Source organism: Salminus brasiliensis, chromosome 7, assembly GCF_030463535.1.
Source record: "Salminus brasiliensis chromosome 7, fSalBra1.hap2, whole genome shotgun sequence".
Classification (NCBI taxonomy): domain Eukaryota; kingdom Metazoa; phylum Chordata; class Actinopteri; order Characiformes; family Bryconidae; genus Salminus; species Salminus brasiliensis.
In genome coordinates this window covers 36,616,595-36,640,552 of record NC_132884.1, presented here as the reverse complement: position 1 = coordinate 36,640,552, position 23,958 = coordinate 36,616,595, and the positions used below count along the sequence as shown (strand labels likewise).

General features: G+C 41.2%; 1 protein-coding gene across 5 annotated transcripts in view; it reads right to left on the bottom strand.

Annotated features, from left to right (window-relative positions):
• LOC140560375 (cadherin-22) overlaps positions 1-23,958 on the bottom strand; it is a 242,907-nt gene that overhangs the window by 82,209 nt on the left and 136,740 nt on the right. For all 5 annotated transcript variants that reach the window (XM_072684811.1, XM_072684810.1, XM_072684813.1 and 2 more), the window contains 2 exons: positions 23,335-23,629; positions 2,319-2,438 (listed from right to left, as the gene is read on the bottom strand). In XM_072684811.1, coding sequence (XP_072540912.1) covers positions 2,319-2,438; positions 23,335-23,629 — 415 coding nt within the window. The remainder of the gene's footprint in view (positions 1-2,318; positions 2,439-23,334; positions 23,630-23,958) is intronic.

The window sequence follows — 23,958 nt, the reverse complement described above, 5'->3', positions numbered from 1 at the left end:
GCAAGTGTAATGTCACTGTTTCTAAAGCCAGTGAATATCACTGGGTAGAATCTGCACTGAAAACTACAGCACGCTGTATATCCGAAAGTTTGTGGACACTCCTTCTTACAAATGCATTCTGCTATTTTAACCTGCACCCACTGCTGACACAGACGTACAAATAGTATACCAGTGCTAATGGCACCATACTAATGGCACCATGCCTAATGCCACTAGCATTGAGCTGTGGAACAGTGGAAGTGTGCTCTCTGGAATGATGGTTGGTGATCAATCCAGTACTTTTGGGATGAGTTGGGGGGTATAGGATAGCCCATGTCTGAGGTGTGTGATGGTGTTAGCATTTCCCCCTGATATGTGTCCACTCTGCCCACTACGACATTTCTCTTCTCGACAGTGAAATTATAAACCTTTAAACGCTCCCATGAGTTGATCAGTCACTACCTGTGTTAGTGCTAGTAAGAATCGATAGCTGCTGTGGAAAAGTATTACAGGTATTTAGGATATAGGTATATCAGGTATATCAGGAGGTTCACCCAAAGCTTTACTTTACTAAGCTCTCAAAGTGATTTATCTACTCCGTTCATTATGCCCAGTCTGTCACTTAAATAGTTCAGAGCACTATACAGGGTTTACCACGATTTACAGTGTTTACAAACCCATCCAGGAGGAAAGTGGCTAATTTTGTGTCAAATTTATCTGCATGAAATATCTCTCTCTAATTTGGAAAAGCACTTACAGTGTTAGCTCAATTTAGCATATTAAAGACATATTTAGATACACCATATGGACAAAGGTATTGTGACACCTGCTCGTTCGCTGTTTCTTACAAAATCTAGGGTATTACAAAGAGGAGTAACTGGCTTTCTACTAGATTTTAGAGTATTTATTGTTATTGTGAGGATTTGCTTGCAATTTAGCAACAAAGGTGTTGGTCAAGAGGAGGTCAAGAAACACAGTTGCACTGCTCCACAGCTTAATGCTGGGGAGCTTCATACCCCTCTGGTCCACACCAGGAATTAGGCATGGTGTCGATAGGTTCAATAGGTTTATCTCCTCCTGAAAGTCCTATGCTATTGGCAGGACATCTCTATAGGGACCAGACAGGTTGTGTTTGGTGCAATTGCACATCTGTGTCAACAATGGGTGCCACTTAAAGTAGCAGAAGGCCTTAATTACAAGGGGTGCCTGCAAATATTTGGACATCTAGTGTGGATAAACAGGTTCTGAAAAAGGTCCCTAAAACATATATAACTTATTGTTGCATAGAATTGTTTAGTCTTTTTGTTCAAATGATTTGATAAATAATATTAATTCAAACTTTTGTTGACCCTCAGGGGTCTTTGGGCATTTTATTGATTTTTGCATATCTACTTAAAATGGATTTGATCGTGCAGCTTTACAACTCTTAAAACTCTTTCAAATTCTTAGTTTTTGTTCCAGCCTTGCTGGTAGACATTTTTATTGAATGTTGTCCAACACAAAGAGACTATATACTGTTTAGACATACTGGCTTATGCAAAGGTTTTGACAAATTAAAAGTTTAGGTTTTATTAAAAATAAAGTTTTATTGAAAAAAAAACAAATCCTAATAACATTTTCCAGCAATTTCATATATCATAACATATAACAAAAACATCAAATTTCATAAATAATCTGTAATTGTATATTAAACTGTGTTTTCTGTGGAGTATGTTTACTGTAGCTTATTTCAGCATAGAACATCAAGACTTGTATGTAAACTGACCAGGGACGCCGAAACTTTTGCAAAAAAAAACAAACAAACAAAAAAAAACTCTGAAAGATTTAGCGAGCGAGAGACAGAGAGAGATTATCGACACAATATTCCATTTCAAAAGATACAGTTGATGCAATAAACAAAATGTCAATACAGGCTTAAAATTTGATTTCATCCACCTCCCTCCAAGAATAAACCTAGTGTGTGTTGTGAAAATGGGAGTATTCCACTGACACACTGTCTTTTAATACCAGTGCCTTCAATTCCAGTTATCACCTGCTCTTTGTGACAGATTATAGTCTTACTGGTTATTTTCCTAAGACGCGTTAAGGAAAAGCTTCCCTAATGCTAATGCTAAGCCTTTCAATTAATGTCTAACGCTGGGCATTATGAAATGGGCAGTGAGAAAGCAAGATGACAGATGAATATGAGTCATGAAAAAAAAAGCTCCTTCATTAAGCACAAGGCTCAAAGGAGCGAGCTGCAAAATCACTTTCAGTAAGGTGAGTGTTATTGTGGCAGGCTGAACGTCTGTAGCGGTGTAGGCAGGGGGCTTATCGGTATCCAGAGCAGGTGTCCTTACCAGTTTGTCTGTCAACTGAGAAGAACTTCTCTCCATCCAGAACGCTGTACACTATCCTGGCACTGCTGCCGTAGGTCGGGTCGTCCGCGTCCGAAGCCATCACTTTCATTACCGAAGTACCTATGAGAAAGAGCAATGACACGTGATAAGCCCCAACATAACTGATGTATGCAGGCTCCGCCCCCAAACACGTTTTTTCAAAGGAACTGCTACAAGCTTGGACCCCACTTAACCTAATGATAAATGATCATAATTAAGATATAACATATATATCAGTCTGTTTGCATGTTGCATCTTTTTACACAGTATTGTGTTGAAGTGATGTGGGGACTAAGACGGCACCATCTACCCACCCAAAGAGAGCAAGGCCTATTGTGCTCTCCCAGGCTCCGGCTGCTGATGGCAAGCAGCATGACCCGAGGATCGCTGGTTCGAGCCTGAGAGAGCACAATTACTCATAGTGGCAGCACCTCATCATTTATCATTTCTTGTTAGAATTATTGAAAAATTCGGCTTGCAAACTTGCAAATGCTGCTTCAAGAAAATGCATTTGTGAGTGGAGCTAGGATAGGCCAACTATTTGACAAGACACAAAACACAGCTCACACACTGGCGCTGTTGTTTTTTTCCGATCCCGTGTCTCTTTGACGGGAAGTCTTTGGTGTTTAAACACAGCTTTGTTAGTTTGAGAATGAATTTATTCTTTGCTGTGTTCTTTCCTTGAGTCGTCGGCATGCTCCTCAGCAAGCCCCGGGCTCCCGGAGCAAAGCACATATTTACATTTAGTCACACGTTTTAACTAAAGCAAAGCCTCAAGCCTATAAAGCTTAATGGCCCAGAGTCTTGGGGGTTGGGGGAGAGAAAGAGGGGAGCGGGCTGCTCTTAAAAAAAACACTTTTCATCGTGTAGTGGATGGAGGGAGATAAATAGCGGCTCTGTTCACGCAAGCAGGGACTGGATGTGGAGCAAGAGTGGCACTCAAGGACGGAACAGAGGGCTCTACCCGGGGGCGCCTGGTCAGCAGGTAATTGCTGACAGCTGGTGGTGTCCAAGAAAGGTCAGCATCGCAGGCTTTCTCCCAGAGACCTGTCATGCTACTGTCCAGTCACACAATAGTGCTATGCTAATTAGGCTAATTAAAGGGAAGTGTCAGAGTCCTGTTTGTCTCCTGTCACCAAAGTGGGCTCCCGGGTGGGGAGAGGAGAACAGGACATTGCTTTAACATTAAAGTCAGTGAACCATTTTTGCCTCAATCTGCCGGTCTGATCTGGAGGTGTCGCAGAGTTCTCCTCTTTTGCTGCTAAACCCGTCCTCAGGCTGGATTATGCCATGGAAGATGGACTAAACTGTGAAAACCACCACTGTAAACATCAAACACTCCATTAAAACTCGGAGGGGTATTTCAGTGCGCTGGCTTCTATTGTACATGTATCTCTTTTAAGTTCAGGTCCACTTAAAAAAAGGGTTTTCCTAATATTGTTATTAAGGCTGAAATATTAGGCATCAAAATATTTTGGCGTATTTACCTGCTTTAAAACCTGCTTCTAGGCCTTGGGGCTACATGTGGTTGTGGACCCTATGGGTCTAGTTAAAATCCACAAAACCTACCATAAGGCAATGTGACACAACTGAGCTGCCTCTCGACTAGTGTGGACTAACGTTAACCAACGGGACAAGACACAGTGCCCAAAAACTCCAAACACACCGCCCACGGCATTCACTGTTGATTGGCTCTTCACTGTATCTGAGCTCTGATTTAATCTGGGACCAAAGCCCCAAAAGCCAGAGTAGATCAAGTTAAAAAATGCTTGCTGAGAATTTTACTCTGAGAGGCCAAGGGGGCAAATAACCAATATTAGAAAACTTACTGATGAACTGTGACCTATAATCTCAAAGAAAGATCTGTCCCACAGACCAGTCATTACCACCACATACTGTTTTTATTACACACCCATGCCCATGAAGCATTGCTTCAGCTAATCCCACAAAAACCCAACCTGCCCCAAGTCTCACTTTGCTGGTATGTATTTGGTATAAACATTGCCTCACAGAGAAATGCAGATACATGGCACAACTACAGCCAAACAGTTGAGCTAATACTCAAGCCCAGTGAGCCAATCAAATCACATAATGTAAAGTTCAAATCTGAATCTGCCTGTGCTAGCAAAGTCTTTAGAGGCTAGTCTGTTTACTCAGCAGCTGTTTTTGCAAGGTTTGCAACAGTTATTTCCAGTCATGCAAGACCGGTCTCCAATCCGAATGACGAGAGACCAAACTATTTGAGACTGGAGGTCAGATTACTGACCTCCATATTTTAAACCACTGACAAAATCTGACAAAAACCTCATGAATAGTTTGGAGCGTTCGGCTTCATAACACGCAAAAAAAAAAAATTCATTATGGCTAATCCGCATCGAGGGTGGCTTTGCCCACTAGCACATGACCTCTCCTCTACTTGAGGCTGGACTGTATCTGTAAACAAGACTTTATCCCATTCATATTTTGAGCAGTGGCCAGTCTCCTCATTTATAACTTCTCTAGCACTCGTTAAACGCTCAAAGCTGAGAAATCATAAAATTCATCCCACCACTTTCATCAGCAGCCAATATTTCATCCTGCCAATATTGCTATATATTAAAATTCTACTGACTAAACCACAAACTGGCTAAAAACATGCTCCACAACTGCTCCACTGATGCCAGCATTACATTTACAAACTCTCTGCCAGACCAAACAAGTGAAAGTCAGAGCTTTGCTGGTGCTCCAAAAACATGATAAACTCATGATGAATCCAAGTTCCTACTGCTTTGTGTTCTTTGTTAACAAAGAACAATACCTGAGGAATACCAGCCTATGAACACAATACATCAATAATCTCACCACAGACTAGCACCCCTAGTGGCCTGGAGAGAGCAATTGCCTTTTCTGCAGAAATATTTGAGGTTGCTGATATGTTCATATGCATCTTATTGTCCCTCGGGAATAAGAGAGTTTTACTGTAAAAACTCCAGGTCACATTAGAAGAGATGCTGATAAACATAAATGAGTGTGGATGCGTTCAGTTCCATCACCAGATCACCTGCTTTAACATCATAAAGCACTGATTTACCAAAGCAGGTGTTGATATGATGGGAACTAGAAATAAGCCTATGATGGGAACTCCCATGAGGAGATCTTTGGAGATGTTTAATGAGCACAGTGATGTAAAAGCTCTACTTTTTGTATTAAGTGTTATTTGTGTTTCTTCTAATATAAGTGTGTACTATATAGTGCATTATAATATTCTAATATTTTACTAATATTTAAATAAACACACTGCCCAGGTGAGGAGCTTTTCATTCAGATTTTCAGGATCCAAAATTTCACAGTATTGCTTCCAACTTCATTCCAACATATAAATAAATATCTATTTATTTATTTTTTACATATTTTTTGCTCTTATCTTTATCTTTTATATTGTATTGTTTCAGCTGAACAGACAGTTATCAAAACATTTCACTACAGCTGTACCAGCAACACTCAGCTTAGATGAGTTTCATAACTTTATTAATGTACATCTCATCTGGTTGCATGACCTATTTGGACAATACCGTGGTGCTGAGTTGCATATAGACCACCCAGCGCTGTTCTCTGAAATTACTCTACACAAGATTTTTTTTTTCCAACAACTGAGCCCGTCACACACATCTCCAACACCGCGAACAGCGTCCACTGTCAGCGTCCAGGATGACTTTCAAACTCATCCGTATCACATTCCAAAACGGATCTTGTAAGATTGCATTTTCTTTTCCCCCTCTGGAAACAGAAACTTGTTAATGCATCAGCACCTGACTGTGCGCTAGAAATGGAGAAGTCATTGCCTTTCATGGGATTACTTCCTTATCTTAATTTCCCGGAGGTCATAATCAGAGTGACGCTCAGCTGTTCGCCAGCTCGCCACACCGTCAGGTAACGCCACCGGTGAAGAAACTATATAAATGCAAATGCTACTTTATTGTGTTTATACTTAAGCAGGAAAGGGAGGCCGGAACGTCGTTTCTTATTAATGCATTGCCGCGGATTCCCTAAGAAGTTATTACTTACTGGTTTGTGTGTCCTAAGCAGATTTTTTGGTGACTCAAGGGAATACACAAGAGGAATGAAAAAAAAATGATTGGAGTCAAAAGACATGCAGAATTCTCCTTTCTACTTTTTTTTGGGTGGGGGGAGTTTGGGGGGGGGGTCTGGAGTGTTTGCCCAGAAAGTGCTGCACTACTTTACTATGCTCACGGACACAGAGCCAAGTGAAAGCCTGTGCCCAAAACCCGTAGAGTGTGGAGAATTCATGTTTGATTTCCCTCTGTGTTCTGCCAGAGTGCAAATATTGTTCCAGAGGTAAAACACATTTCCCTCGGCTTGTTTGCACACACTGCTCCTGCTCCTCTTTCCCCCGCTGCAGTGCTGTAACTCATATCTAGCACTCGCTCATATATTCTATATAACTACAGCATCTACTGGCTGCGTAAGCAACTCTACCTGTGTGTATGTGTGTGTGTGTGTGTGTGTGTGTGTGTGTGTGTGTGTCATATTTATTAGATTTTCATTAAACTGCTCCTTCAAAAGAACTCAAACACCATAAAGCCAGAACCGAAAACTACAATAATAAAAAACACTATTTTTATAACTGGACTTTGATGCAGTGATTTAGAGAAGGAAATAAAAGGTTAGCTGTACGCAGAAGAAACCCATATTTATTATTTTAGATCTACTCTTATACTCTTATATTTGGTGCTGATGGATTCCAGCATGATTACATACATTATTATTTGTCAAAATCAAAAATGCACATATTTCTGGCACCTCTTTGCAAGCACCTGAAGCTGCCACACTGTCCCAGTAGTCACAGTAGACTGAGGCAGCACAGTCTTTAAATAAATACACACACTCTAGAACTTGAACTTGAACATCTCCACACAATTTTTTTAACACATTCAGAGATGGAAAATATGAAGACATGCTTATTACACATGTAATTACATTGTAATGTATATGTAATTCCACACAATTTAATTTTACTATCAGTGTATATCCAGACTGACACTGGTATGCAGTTTGCACAAAGTTGTTTATACGATCTCAGAGTGGCCGTCTTGTTTTTTTATTTGTTTTTTTTTTTTTGAAAGCTGAGGTAAGGTCAATAAATCTACTTCACCTTCAACACAGGGGTCCGTATAATAGTCCAATATAAAGCAGAAAGAGAAAAATGCCTGAGGAAATGAAAGGGAGGGAAGGCAGGTGACTCCCTGAGTGAGAAAGGACGACATGAAGGCCTGCGGATGCAATCGCTACCACATCAGCAGAGCTCAGCGGACGTGACCTCTTCACCTCAAGGTCCTCTCTACCTCTCAGCAGCTCTGGCTCTTTAACACAGGGGGTGGAAGTTGATTAAACAGGATTTCTGCTGGGAGACCCCAGGGGGTCGTCCTTTCTCATGACAGAGTTGTCAGAGTTTGGCCAGAATTGGCACGGTCATGAATTCCACTGTGATCCGTAAAAAGGCAGTGTTAGATCTCATAAGGCCGCACCTTTTCCTTTGTCTGTATAATCAAAGTTCAGTTCAACAGATTTGTAGCTAGGCTTTGGTTTTCTGGGGGTTTTGGAGGCACAAAGACCTTTCCAGACAAAGGCCAGAGCTCATAGCTCCTCACTATCAAACATCGCAAAATCAGAGGCATTCCCATATACTGAGTCGCCAGTTTATTAAGTACGCCTGCCTTGTTGGTCCCCTCTTTGGTCAGTTTATCAGAAACACCTACGTCACAGGGTAGGACATGATACAATAGTGCAAGGACAATAGACAAAACACAAGACAATAAATATAATCAACCATCTATTGCTGCATAGTATACCAACCATCATAATAGGACCACCATAAGACCACTTCCTGCACTCTTTGAGTGTCGGACCACTTAACTTCATGTACATCTCCTCTGATACCTGTGAAGCCAGCCACTGCCTCTTTTCTAACTGCAGAAGTGGCAGGTCTCCAGCTCTACCGCACCAGCTAACAGACAAGGTAAGGAGGAGATTAGGGGGAGATATCTCAATCAGAATGCTAGAGCCAAATGTGCTTTTGAGCTCCGACAGCTGATGGAAAGCCAGTATGGCTCAGGATTCTAACTTGCGACCCCCAGGCCATAGTGGTAGTGCATTAGGCCACTGAGCCACTCAGAGCCCCCCATTGATAATGTTTTTAAACACTTTACTGTCACTTGTGGGTTGAGAATAGTCCTAAAACCGCTTAGAAGTGGTTCTGTGGCCAGGAACCGATGACTGATAAAGGGCTAGAGCAGGGGTGTTCAACTCTGGAGGTCCTAGAGGGCCGAAGATCATAACAGTTTGGTGATTGCTCTGCCTAAACCCACCCACTGAATCTGGCAGCTTCGAGATGGTTGAATTGAGAATGGCTCAAAATTGTTTGCTGGATGCCGACCCTTCAAGGCCAGAGTTGCACACCCCTGGACTCCTGGGCTTTAGAATGATAAACACAAACTGTGTAAGTTGAGAGGAGACAGTACCAGTGCCACATCCACTAATAGATACACTGAGAATGGTTCTACCATCCATGCTATCATGTCCATGGATGGTAGGCCATATATTGTGGAGCTGAAGGGGGCTGATGAATTGTGCAGGAGCAGTTGGCCTAGAGTCAGTAACTGTAAATGTACAAGGTGCACCTATACGGTAGGTGTACCTGATTAAATGGCTATTGAGTGTGGTGGGTATCACTTTGCAGAAGTATTAATTGACATATGGCCCTCTCTGCACATCAGCACTCTCCCATAATGTCATGTGGTGCGCACTGAAGTTCACAGATAACAAGGCTTCCTTCAAGTACCTTAAGACGCAGCGGTCATTAGCATAAACAACCTGCCAGCAGCTGGGCGCCTGCTCTGCAAAAAGGCCATGAAAAATGCAGAAATATGAGTAGACATGAAATCTCTAATGTGAAATTAATTTTAATGCTTCCAGCCCTATGGAAGAGAACATTTCAGTAGCTAGCATGCCTTTCTTAGCCCACAGTGCCAGCCAGATTTATGCACAGATGCATTTAATGGTATCAACAAAATCTGTTTCGAGCAGCAGTTGACGGCTCTGGGGGGGGGGGAAGATGGTTCAATTACAGCATGCAGCGAGGCCGGAGGAGGTTGCCTAGTGCGAGACACTAGACTGACAGCTATTTAAGAGCTAGCGTCATAAAGGAGATTTGTGTAGCTCTCTGCAATAGTGACACTACAAGCAGGCAGACGATCTCTCTCTCTCTCTCTCTCTGTCTCTCTCTTTCTCCCTCTAGCTCTCTCCCTCCTTCCTCTTTTCGGCCCTGTCCTAATCACCCGGTCTGAGCACTTCCCTTCCAAATGTCTGTGCATTATGGATCATTTAGTGGGCCCATAAAAGCTGAGGTGTTTTCACATGAAAAGTTATTCCCCCGCCACTTCCGCCATGATTCATTCTTCACGGGTCCACACGAGAAAAAAAAGAGGGTTAGAGAGATGAACGATGAAGGAAGGGAGGAAGGAGGAAAGAATGGAAGAAAGAAAAGGGAAAAAATGTCACATCATAAAAGTCAATGGTCTGCTAACTGAGATTCTGAATGAACTCTTGCGAGGATTAAGCCATGGCACTTTTTTATCGAGAGACGCAGGTATCACTATAGACTCTAGCAACCGCTATTTTACAGCCAAGTACCGTTTTTTTTCTTCTTAGTAACCAACAATAAGCCAGAGTTTCTAACAGCAGGCACTAATAATGTGCATTATTGTATATTCCAAGCCTAATCAATGTAATATGTACCTATTACGGGGGAATAAAAGTCCAGCTGAGCGGTTACTCTAATTTTATACACTGTGGCAAATGAAACACAAATATACTCACTATAGTCACTGTTTTACCATTGGCGGCAGTTAAATGGTAGTTATCACGGCTGGTGAGAAAAGAGTGTTGAAAGAGCAGATTCTAAACGTTCAATAAATCTCATACACCATATGTCCAAATGTTTGTGGACACTCCTTCTATTCAATGCATTCAGCTACTTTAAAGTGCACCCATTGCACAGACAGCTTGTCTGGTCCCCTGGAGCTGATAAACACCATCCTATAGGCACCATGCCTAATGTCAGGTGTGGGCATTAAAGAGGGGTATAAAGCCCCCCTAGGATTGAGCTGTGGAGCAGTGGAACAACTGTGTGAACCGTGTTCTCTGGAATGACGGTTGGTGCCCCATCCAAAACTTTTGGAATGAGATGGGGTGGTAATTATCCAACATACTGACCTCACTAACATTCCTGCCACTGAATGCAATCCAATCCTCACAGCAATGCTCCTCCAAAATCTAGTAGAAAGCCTTCTTCTGGACAGTCGAGAAATTTACTTCAACAATGGCAGGATAAACTCTTTTTTTAATACTCTTGATTCCAGAAGAAGCAATGAGGTGTAGGTGTCCCAATACTTTTGCACATATTTTATTTCTTTAGTTTGATAAATAGAAGTGGCATAAACACCTCACACCCTGTTGTCTCTTCACAGATACGGCTGTCAAAAGGCTGTGAAAGTAGGAACCCGGGACTCAGGGACGCGAGCAGGTGCTAGGCGGGTTCTAAACTAAGAGCTAACCCAGCAACAATCTCAGCAACAAAGGAGTTAAAACATATTTACAATGTCATTGTTACAGAGATAAAGACAAAGCTACGGTATGCTATACTACGTGGCTTATGTGAGTCACTGCTCTGGCGTAAACCTGCCAGTCAGAGAACATCAAATTATTCACATGGCCACCATAAAAGGAAAATCAGTGTGTTTCACTCTGGGGCAAAATAACAGGGTGGTAATTTGTCAAATTGGAAAACTGCATTTGGGCATTTTTCACCCCATTCAAAGCTACATACTTACTAATTATACATCAGGGAACAACTTACAGTACTCATTACATGCACTAAATGGCATCTTCAATTTGCATATAGTCTAATTATTATCCAGAAAGAAAAAAAAAATAACACATTATACAAGTTTTCTGGGTTTTTTGACATACTTTTTTAGAAGAAGACAGATATGCTGAGTCGATATAACTGACTGTTTACACTTTGCATAGAAATGTGCTTTGGTGGTTGGATTTCCCTTGATAACTTAACTATCCAGATGTAAACACACCCAGGACTCACTATGATCAGATTTCCATCAATACAGACAATTCCCTGCCTGTTATAATCAGTTTCCTCCACATTGTGACAGCAGACAACACACTGGGTAGTAACCCGGTACTAGTGAAAGGCATAAATGGGTTCCAGGCCAATTTGGACATGAAACACATGTTGACACGCATAATTGCATAACTCATTATATAACTATATAATCACTACATATATTAATTACATTTGAGCCGAACAGCAGAACAAAGGTACCAAATCGACTTCTAAGGGTCAATCACTGACCCTCCATGACCTTTTGACCACCTACTGATCTACATTACTTACAGATTTTCCTCGATCTACTTGAAATGCTTTGCTGTGGCTTTCTCTCTTCTGGGGTAAATAAAGCATTGGGACACAGTGAGCATTGTCAATCAGCACAGATAGTATCGGATTGGAAGCTAGACTGCACGGGCACGGCCTGCATGACCCAACCTGTCTGCCAGTGGCTAAGGTCTTCCTGAAAACCAGCATATCAATCACACCTTCACACCACAGCCATCCATCAACTGCAGCTTCTGTCAGTTTGGACTGCCCTTTCCTGGCACAATAAGAGGATGTTATACACATACAGGCAGGAATGCAGACACATACCAGAGCCAGACACATAGCGCTGGACTGTGTGATAATGTATAATATCAGAATAGGTTCCAAATATTTCAGGCTGTTATTGATGACTATTTAGGATATGTCATATTTGACTACATATTTAATGCATTTTTTTAATTGGTTTACGTACATTTTTGGGGGTTTGTTTGTATTAAAAACAGCCACAGTTCATTTTTACATCATCACTGTCAAGCAAAAACTAGCATAGAAATGGCAACTTATTATATAAAATATTTATATTATATAAATATTTCATTTTGGTGCAACATCATTTTTTTTTCTTTTTTAAATTGTATCTGATTTACCCCATTTTCTCCCCAGTTACTTCCAGTTACCCCAGCTGTACATAATCCGCCCACCCAATTGCATGTGATGTCCCCGCCACCAGTGAGGCTCAACCAACACGGCTGGAGGGAAGCGCTGCATCCCGGCTCCAACTCCAATTGTGCTCTTTCTGGGCCTTAGCTGCCGATGGCTAGTAGCATGACCGGGATTTGAACCAGCAATCCTCTGATCATGGTGACAGCGCCTTGGTCCGCTGGATCACCCCCCCCCATGTTGGAGCATTTCTATTGGTCCACTCATCACAACATTTTCCCATAATATAAAGAACTGATAGATTCACATTATGTCGCAAAAGTGAAAAACTGCAACAAAAAAAATGGAGATACAAGGTTTCTGAATGACAGTGACAATATGTACGATATTTGTCCTATCAAAGCTGTCCTGTATTGTGCATCATTCAAAAGGCTGTCAAGGCTGAAGTACTTTAGTATGAACAAGCAGAGCTAAACCAGTGTATACCAAGCACCAGGTGCATAAATAAATAAATAAATAAATGAATAAATAAAAATAAAACATGACAGTAATGTAGCACATATGAACTGTATGGACTGAATGGTCCATATAGGAGTGAATGGTATGTTTTGGAACATGGACATTGTTTACACACTACTACATATGTAGAGGTATGTAAATGAGAGGCTCTTTAAGCTTGCATTAATAAAGGTTATGCTCTTTGCAGAGTAATATCCTACATACCTAATATAGATTGTTTCGATTGGTCTGACTGTTCTGTTCTTTTTTCTTAGTATTAAACCACCAAAGGAAATCTTAATCTTCACCATAATGTCAGTAACTGTATGTTATTATAATAGGTAAGATGCTCATTATAATTGGAAACTGCAAAAAAAAAATAAATAAATATCAATGTTTTTCACAACATCGGATATACTGATATAGACAATACATCACCCTGAACTGTACAAACTGTACAGTACCAGAGGACATCAATCATTTTCATCATTTCCAGAGAAAATTTCCCAAAAAAAGGAAGACACAGAAAAAATGGAACCCCTAACAACCATGCAAAACAATCTCCAACAGATTCTTTAACTTGCTGAAAAAATTGTGTGCGAATTATCAAAAAAAAACACAACAAAAAACATTTTTGTCTTGTTTTTGTCACCAAACATTTAGGAAAACCCCAGAAATGCAGACTTGAATATAACTGACTGTTTGTACGTAGCATCGCTGTGTTTTCAGTGATCGGATTTCACTTTACCACATGACAATCCGGGTCTAAACACACTCAGGATGCATTATGATCAGATAAAGCCCTAAACAGACCACCAAAACTGCCCCCATCAGGGCTGGGTTTCCAAAAACATCGATGACACCTCAGTGGCAAAGCAAGCTTCATACTTAACACTCTCTCTAGTAGTTAAGATGATCGCAACACTAAGATGCTTCTGGGAAACTGGGCCATCAGACCAACCGCAGATGTGTGACCATCCTTCCACTGTGGGAAGACATTTTAACATTGTGGGTCTGAAAAGAAGTGGATCAAGAAAAAATCAAGAAAAAGTGATTGGTGTTACTAGAACAATGGACTGACCATCAACATCTGAGTCCAGACCTCAACATCATTGAATGTGTTTGGAATTCCTTGGACGGTGAAATGAAAGCTATTGTGTAACTTTTTGTTTGTGAAATATGCTTTCTGTTTTAGGCCTTGCTCTGAGCATTTGATGGCATTCGGCCATGGGAGCTTTACTGAGGTCAAGTTCAGCTAATGGTTGATTAGCTGTAGATCACAAATGCCACTCAAACTTATCCCAGAGCTATTGGGTGGAGCTCCAGCACTCCCACTGCTCCACAGCCCAGTGCTGCAGGGCCTTGTACCCCTCTGTCTACTGGATGGAATGGTGGGCATTGTGACTTTAGGCTTATGCGTGGCTGCTCAAGAGCATCCTGTTAAATTGGCAGCTCTTTTCTATGCCGATTATACAAGTAAACAAGCTGTGCATGCGGGTCTAAATGCCTGTGCCAGTAATGGGTGCAGCGTAATGTAGCTGAACTCACTCATTAAAAGGATTGTCTGGATACTTTTGCACGTATAGTGCATGTTCATTACCTCAACTTTCTTACAGCACGCCCACCCACCTACCTCCCAACCCACCCACAAACACACAAAGCTGCAATCATACACACATACAGAGGCCCACACATAGAGATAAAGATTCACACATGCTGACAAGCAGCAGATAAAGTAGAAATGCAGATAAACAGAGCGAAAAGAACACCCGCTGATCCCCACAGTGCGAGGCTTTTCAAAAAAAGCAGGCCCGAAGCTCCAGTCAAAACCATCATAAAAGGAAACATCATAAAGCTAAAGCCACACAGCAGTTATGAGGCTGGTTAGACCGATACAGACGATCTAGATTTTTTTGACTGTGCAGTATGTTGCGGCCCTGACAGCAATGTGAGCAGATTTGTGTGGTCCTTCTGAACCCTGCCACACGACTACACTCACACACCGAACCATGAACACGCTCATAAAGAGTCTGCAACTCTGTAAAGCCACGTTAGCGATGGGCTGCAGGCTTATGTGTACGAACATGGTATTATTTTTGCATGTAATGCAAGATTTCCAAACCTAGAAGCAAAGCGAGAGAGCTGTAACCTAAATATTTAAAATACTACTTTGGCTGGCCGAGCCCGAAAAAGGAGAGAGATGCATCTTTTTCAATTATTCAGCAGTTAGCCAAAACAAACAAGTCAAACTTATATAAAAAAGCCATCATATGCTGCTCTTTTTATGGCAAAATGCTGAAGAATCTGTAAGAGTCAGTTTGGCCTGTTTGTTCTGTTCTTTTCTCCTAGAATTAAACCACCGAAGGAAATCTTCGATAGATAGAGTACATATACCAGAATGTCAGTATTAACTATTATTACAGGTAAAATGCTTATTATGTTTGAAAACTGTGGAAAAAAAACACCTAAAAAACAATGTCTGACACCAACACCGGTCATTCTGATTTAGGCAATACATCATGCAGGACTACAGTACTGTGCAAAGCCAGAAAGCGCCACTCATTTAAGGTCAAGTCCAGTCAAAATGTTCATTAAGTACCTTTTAGCCTGAGCTAAAACGAACAAGTCAAAAAAAGAGCAGTTCTACTTTCTCAAGCTTCTTTATATGCAATAAAGAAAACTAAACTAGCTGATGGAGATTGATTTAATATGCAAAGCTAAGTGCTTCTTTCTCTTCTTCTTCCCAACTGTTTTTGTTACAGACAGATGTGGAGCTGATCAAGAAGAGAAAAGTAAGAGCTCTTACTAAGAAAAAATCAAACAGAGAAAAAGGCTATTTGTGTTATTAGAACAATGGACTGACCACCAACATCTGTTGAGTCCATACCTCAACATCATTGAATGTGTTTGGAATTACTTGGTGATGGTGAAAAGGCTTTCTTAAATATGCTTTCTGTTTTTAGGCCTTATGCTACAGATCACAAATGCCATTCAAACCTATCACAGAGGTATTGGGTGCAGCTCCAGCACTCTAGAGAAGTCGGTTCCAGCAGTCCCATTGCTCCACAGCCCAGTGAATATAAATACTAATGAAGAACCAGTTTTATTAGCTGTGCTTCATCAACCTTACGTCAAACCCACACTGTAGAAAGGTATAAAATCATCTGACTACAGAGCATTTTAAGAGTGAACTCAGTTTAGTCAAAAGCTCTCCTGACTTCCTTTACTTCTGCTTCTCAGTTTGGTCAACAATGCATATTGAGTTGAGCCTCAAAAACATTAGTAAATGAGCTGCAGCTGAAATAAAGACTCCCCCAATCCCCAAGACCCCAACCCTTTCAATGTCCAACTCACACTCCTAACGCTGGACAGCTGTGGTGTTGATGGGATTTGAACTCATGATCTCCTGTCTGTCGTCACAAGTGGGCAGTTAGACAGTTGCTCCTCTCTGGAGCTGTGAGGCCATCTACATTTCTGTGTTAAGAAAGATAAATTTACTCAGAACTGGGTTTTTATGTAGTGTTACCATGACCTGCAGGTCGAAGAGGGCCACAGGATTAGAGAACTGTTTAAAAATACTCACACCTGCTTACAGCCCTCCTTGCATTGGAGTGGAAACTGCCTATAAAGATCTGGGGTACAACCTGGTATAATAAACTTCTCCCAACTACATCTTTAGTTTCCTGACTTTTCTACCTGGCTCAGGAATCGACTACACAATAATACATAAACAACTGGAAAATAAATGCAGGACTGTGAAAAAAAAAAAATTCTTGCCTCCTTTCCAGGTTCCTCGGTTTTAGCATCTTCATTAAATTTGTTGGATCATCCAATTTAAAGCCATCATCGGCCGATAATCGTATAATTCCGATATCACCGCTCAACTTCGCTTCTCTTCAGTCACTAAACACACTTAGTCCATTAATATTGCATCTACACAAAACATGTTTTTTTGTGTTTATCTCACTTGCTCATCCCTCTCAGCCCCTATACACATAAATGATGTCACCACTGATAAAGACTGATAAAGTCCAACATCTTTTTTTTCCCCTCAGCCCTTTTAATGAATCAGGAAAACATTAGCTTTTAACATCCTCGCATCGTTAACATTAATGTAGTCGTTTTCACAAAGAGATGAAAAAAAATAAAAAGAGGAAAAGTAAACCCATGCAAAATGATAATGACCTCAGCACTTCTGAATGAGATGTAATGCTTTAAATCTGGAGTTGCATTTCTGACTACGGCGCATTCGCACGACAAAGGCAGCCAGCCGAACACAGCCGCAGCCCTCAGTGTGAACTGGCAGCTTTCACTTTTCAAAAGCCAACGTTTCAGGCCTCGCCATTGTTCGGCCTGTTATTCAAATGCAAGCAGCCACATCTAGCCTCTTTTACAAGCTTTCTTTTCCCCCCATTTTTTTTTCTTTTCTTTTTCGCTATTACGCAAGTTCAGCCAAATCGCAAAAACATATTTTTTTCCCTCTTGTTTGCTGTGTCTTCTTATTTGAAGATGGAGAAAGAAGCACTTAGCTTTGCATATTGAATGAATCTGCAACAGCTAGTTTATTTTTCTTAAATGCATATAAAGATGCTGGAGAAAAAGTACAACCGCTGGAGTGTTTAGCAGTCTGCCCTGCACATGCATTCTGTTCGCATATGGATTTAAGTAGGACACAGTTGTTTTAGTAGAAGGAACTGCCTGGATTTTTCAGGCTGTGCCAGGCTTCCCAAATCAAAGGCAGCAAAATATGAGGCCATTACAAGGACAATGACAGAAGAGCCTTTTATAAGACGGTTAGAAAAAAAAAATTGAGACTTCATTATGATGCTACAAATGACTAAGAACCTACGCGTCCAGTTGTTATGGTTATTTACCTGGTTTTGAAAGGAGCTTCTTAGTATTCCTCTAAACCTCCTCATTATGCAAGGCTAAGAAGAAAAATGGTATCAATTAATTCATCTGACTGAGGCTAAGTGGAAAATGGCTTTAATTGGCAAAATATTTTTAAAATATTTCGCTTTAAGGTTAAAACACACACACACACACACACACACACACACACACACACACACACACACACACACATATACACAAAATTTGTGTCAAAATTACAAAGCAAAAGACACAGCCCAAGGCCTCGTGTAGATATTAATGCACGGACTCTGTCGTCTCTAAAAGACAAATGAAATTCACACCCTTGCTAGTAATTTCATGCTAATTCCATTACCAGGCAGTGAACACGATAGTGCCCCATGCCTCCACTTCCCAGTTGCGTGCTCGCTCGCTCGCTGCGTTATCCAAGATGGACTATCAAAGCAGTGTGAATTATATGCAAACAAATTCGACTTGGACTTCAGCACCCCGCTAAAGGCCAGATACACTGTCTGAGAGACTGAACAGAGAGAGAAAGAGAGAGAGAGAGAGAGAGAGAGAGAGAGAGGAAACGAGACAAGAGCGATGAGGGAAAATGAATATGGTGGGGGCTTGTCTGTGATTATGGTTTTATTATTATTGCCGAGCATCAGCCACTGCAGTAATAAAACACCGCAGCGATCATGTTCGGCCACTAGCTGTGATTAAATCTCATATTCCCACAGATCACTTGGTTTTCCACATCTGCGTGGGGTTCGTTATGGGACTAGCCTTGCTCGGGACACGCTGTTAAATGAACTCTGTCTGTTATGTGACAATTAGCCTGATTAGTTGTGATCACCATCACCATCATCATGTGCTGGTCAGTAAAAATCTTTGTAGCGATGAAATGACTGGGAGAAAAGAGTTCTTTATATCCAGTCACGGAGTCTTCGTTTGATATGCTAAAGGCTTTGACGCTGCGATGCCTGGAGAGGGGAATATCAACCAAGTGTCAATGAGTTCATGTGTTAACAGTGTACATCAGGCTTGAGACTTTGATCAGCCAGCTGCCTTTTTGTAATGGTTTTTAAAGTGCTAATCATTTGAGGACAAGTTCAATCTATGAAGAGTTTAATGAAGCCAATAATGGAGAGGAAATGTAACCATAGGAGACAGAGAATGATTGTACATAATCAATGCATGTAATGAACACAACAGGATGCAAATAGAGACAAGGAGACAATTATATTATAGTATATTGTCACTGTCGAAGACCGTGAAATCCTCAACATCACCAAAATAATCAATTTACTGGAGAACTGAAAAAATTAAGATATGAGATTTTAGTCAGACAGTGGAGTTATGAAATACCCTCCCCTCCCAATGTAACATCCTATAAATACTCTTATAATCTCTTTTAAAAGTGTATTTCTAATTTTACCCAATTTTCAGATGTTGGGTGGCCAATTACCCAATCCCCACTCAAGGAAACTCCTCCTATCACTAGCAATGCCCCAAACACTGAGAGGGTGAAGACTAACAAATGTCTGCTGCAACGCATGTAAAGCCAGCCATCACCTCTTTTCCGACTGCCGACTGGAGGAAAGTGTGGTTCCCTGGCTCAGATACAACAGCTAACTGACGCCTGGGCTCACCAACATCACACTGGGAGTGAATGAGATAAAAGCAATGAGGAAAAATGAAAATTTAAAGCAGAAGCCACCTCAACACCTCAGCCCAGATACATATTATCATGAGCTGATGGCATGGTCTGAACTCGCACCTTGCCCACCTTCTTGGAAGTGAGTCCTAGTCATCTCCAACAGCCTGCCCACACTGAGTAAGTTCTTTTGGCCTGTGTGTAGATGTTTCTTCAGATTGTGACTGATCTGCAGAGGGTTCAACACTCTCATACTCAGGGGTGATTTGAAGGAATTGCCATTAACCTGACCCTGAGAGGGCAAGGCCAGCTGTGCTCTCTCTGACTCTGGCTGCTGATGGCAACCAGCAATCCACTGATTATACTGGCTGGGCCTCTCAAGCCCCATAAATAACGTCTCTAACTTGTCTAACATGTTTATGTGTTCACAATGAGGTTCTGGCAAACCACCACCACCTCGTCACCTCCCTTTAAGTCAGCCAAATCTCTCAATCCTAGCTCTATTTATCAGTGGGACGTCTGGCCTTCTGCCACAAAGCAGAAGCCACCTGAACTCCAGCCCAAAGTTCCCAGTTCTTTTAGCCTGTGCAGAGATGTTTCTCCAGAATGTGAATGATCTGCTAAAGATTCTACATCTCATACTCAGACTTCTTGTCAGAACTGTAAAAAAATGACCCTGACATCGCCATCGCCATCATCATCATCATTAAACGTCCTCCCTATGAAAGACCCGGATAGTCCTTACTGCTTTCTAGCTATTTGCATAATTGGAGGTGACTGGCTACCTGAATGTTTCTCGGTTCAGTTCACTTCTGCTCTATTGCCATTTGGAAGTATTAAAATGCATAGATTAGAATTTCAAATACGGCACTCACTCACATGAAGAGTAAAAAGAACAGACCCTTACACTTACATTTATACATAAACACAGGTCACTAACCAGCTTGAGGTGTCGCAAATAGACAGAGCACCGGAATAAAAGCCGTTACACAGTCCTTTTGTTCTCCACCTATTAGTCTAACGTCACCCTTCCTGAATGTGCAAGAACAGAAATCTCATTTGCAGGATGATTTCTCATATCATATGTCAGAGGCTTACTGGATTGTAGCAAGTGGTATGTGGAATTAGTATGTAGTTTCTTTTTTTTCCTCCCGGGTTAACCCTTATTCAGCCGGGTGGGTGCCAATTCTGCCAACTCCTTTCTCTACTAATAATGTCACATCTCATTCAATATATATATGTCCAAAATTGCAAGATTTTAATTTGTTAGTGTCAGAAACTGTATTCTGCAATATACAGTTTTATACAAAGGTTTAGGTGCATCTGGAGAAATTACACATTAATTCATTTATTCATTTATTACATTAATTTATTTTAGTAAAAATAAATATCTAATAAAATCTCTACAGAAAGCAAACTGATTCAATCCTATTGTATATATCGTAATAACACATACCATATTTAATGTGGAATTACTTTTTTGTTTATTTAAACATTTTCACAAAAAAATCTAAATAATCAACAAGGGCAAGATTGTGTCAATTACAGGTTCTGAATGTCTGTTTCAATTCATTTTCTATTAATTGCCCAGGCCTATGTTCAACAGAATCCCTCTGAATGGATCTGGATTCCCCGACAATTTAGGTTTCCTTGATATTCTTATAAAGTGGTGATAGGAAATAACAATATTTGGGGGGAAGAAGAAAGTCCAGACGCTCCTCCTCCCAATCTAACATCCTATAAAAAACATATCTACCATATCCACCTTGCTTGCATGTCAATGACAAGTCTTCGCAAACCCACCACCACCACCCCATCACCTTCATTTTACTCGGTCATCTCTTTTATTCCTGGCTCCACTTATCAGAGGGGGGTCTGCATTCTCTTTCCAAATTGTTTAAATGCTGGTGGCACAGTCTGAACTAGCAAAATTATATATATGCTTAACCCCTTGAACAGTCTAGCCCCACCAGTTTGTACAGAAGTCCCTGTAGTTACTGTAGAGTAATGCGCCTTAGTGTGTGATAATCCTGGGAGTGTTAAGGGGTTAAGAAGGAAAGCAGCATTTGAGTGCTACCATAAATCACAGAATGACTGGGAAAGGAGTGTGTAAATAAGGTATATTGTGTTCACATTGCAGTTGGACCATGAAGCAAAACCTGCCAAGTTAAACCTGGTCTGGTGGACTGTAGAGACTGCAGGGGTTTAGCGTTTGATTGTCTGTGTTGCTGTATGCTAAAGTTTAGTCAACCGAGCAAAAAATGAACCAGCACTTAGTATTCAGTCCTGAAACGTCTCCAAGTGCTGTGGCCTTGTGAAACATCAATTCTTCTTTATATCGGACCAAGCCATCAGCTGTCACTCCGTCTTGCTTTGACAGAGTAGGAGTGACCTTATCGCCGAGATGCTAACATTGACGCCATTAGCAATTGTTCTACAGGAGAGCCAAACAGGAAACGCTTGACTAAGCAGCGATGTTATCTCATTAAGCCCGGCGCTCGGTTCAATGTATAAAACATGAAGCGCACACTCGTTTAATGTGAGAGGTGGAGAAACAAGGGGATGGAGAAGTGGAGATGACACAGACATTAACTACTCGCCCTCCCTCCCTTTCTCTCCTTCTCCTCCTCGTTACAGAAAGTGCTGCCCCTGGCTCCGGCTCCACCATGCTGAGGAAGCAGAAATTTATTCCAATCAGGAAGTTCACTGCTGCCTAGGACTAGCACGCCCGCATTACTGTAACCTGCACCTAGTTTATTCAAACAAAGCTCTATAAGGGTATTCTGACGGAACTGGAAATTACCTCCCACATAATGGACGAATAAATACAGTCAGGTCCACAATTTTTGGAATTGTGCCTCTGTACACCACCACAATGTAGACTTCCAGCTTTAATACAATAGTTCAAAAGTTTAATTCAACTAAATTCAGTTGTCTTTCCATTTTCACAGGCTCAAAAGTAATTGGACAAACCAACATAACTATAAATATTAGAAGTAAGCATCCGGTAGGCCAGCGTCAGACAAGGTCATGGGCACCCGAGGTTCACTGATGCAATCCCTGAAGGTCCCACCTCACAACTTACAGGCCTCAAAGGATCTGCTGCTAACTTGTTGTTGTGGTCCTAGACACCACAGGATGCCTTCAGAGGTCTTGTGAAGTTCATATATTTGAATACTCAGATGGCTGCACAATGGGGATCTACATATGATAAGGTAGGTCGTGCTAATGTTATGGCTGATCCGTGCATAGATGTAGACAATATCAGATCACAGATCCTGTGCTATGTATTTTTTTAATGAACTGTTTTCCCATTCTTGTATTCACTGGAACTGACGTGCATTAAGTGTGTTAAATTTTAAAGAAAACACCAAACACCAATTACCCCAAAAACAAGCTGCGGCCGTAGGATGAAGTGTCTTGTTAATAGCCAGCCTCTGGAATTTTGCATTTCACTTTTAATGTTCCGGCATTACAGATGTACCGAAGCGATATTTACATTTTGTTACACGATGGTTATTTCACCAGCTTGGTCAGAATCAGAACATTTCCGTCTATTTCTAGCAGGTAATGAGGTAAAAACACATGTAGCACAAACGAGCAGGTCCACCAAAATATATTCAGTATGACAGGATAACTAATTAATAATTTTGTCTCCTTAATTAGCTACTTGAACAGTAAGAAAACCCAACAGCATTTTCAAAGCCTTGAAGATAAGGTGCAAACCACTTGCTCACAGTCTACATACAAGCAAGAGCGCATATCTGTAACGAGTTTTCACACTCCCTGAAAGCATGGTGAGTGCGAGTTAATGAAGCAGGAGCTCTCAGAATCATGGTCTAAAAAAATCTTACCAATAGGCGACAGCTCAGCCACACTTCCGATGTACGGTCCTTCCAGGAACTTGGGTTCGCTGTCGTTGATGTCCTGGACTTTTATGACGAACTCAGACTCCGGTTCTAGGGGAGCGTCAGTCTGGCGGTCTCGAGCCTGAGCTCGTAACGTGTAGAAGGCTTTCTCCTCCCGGTCCAGCCGCTCTGTGGCATGGATGTCTCCTGTCACCTCATCGATGATGAAAATAGTCCCTGCTCCCTCTCCGGAGATGGTGTACTTGATGGAGCCATCCCCTTCGTCTGAGTCTGAATGGATCTGCCAGTCAAAGAGAGATCAGTGTGAGGAAAGAGAAGACTGCCTGCAAAAGTCGAAAGTTAATGTTGAAGTTAATCTAAAAAAAATATGCATTGCAAAATTAAACATTGTCTATCCATGCCATTAGGCATTTTCATTTTTTGATACTGAAACAAAGTGAAAAAAGCCTGAAATGCAACATGGGCAAGACTGTGTAACGTATCAAATGCAAGTTGCTCTTGATAAGAACATCAGTCAGATGCCATAAATGTAAATAATTGGATCAGAATAGTATATAAAAATGAAGTTAAAAGTAGTTAAAACTTGGGTTCATTTAAATATTGGCCATA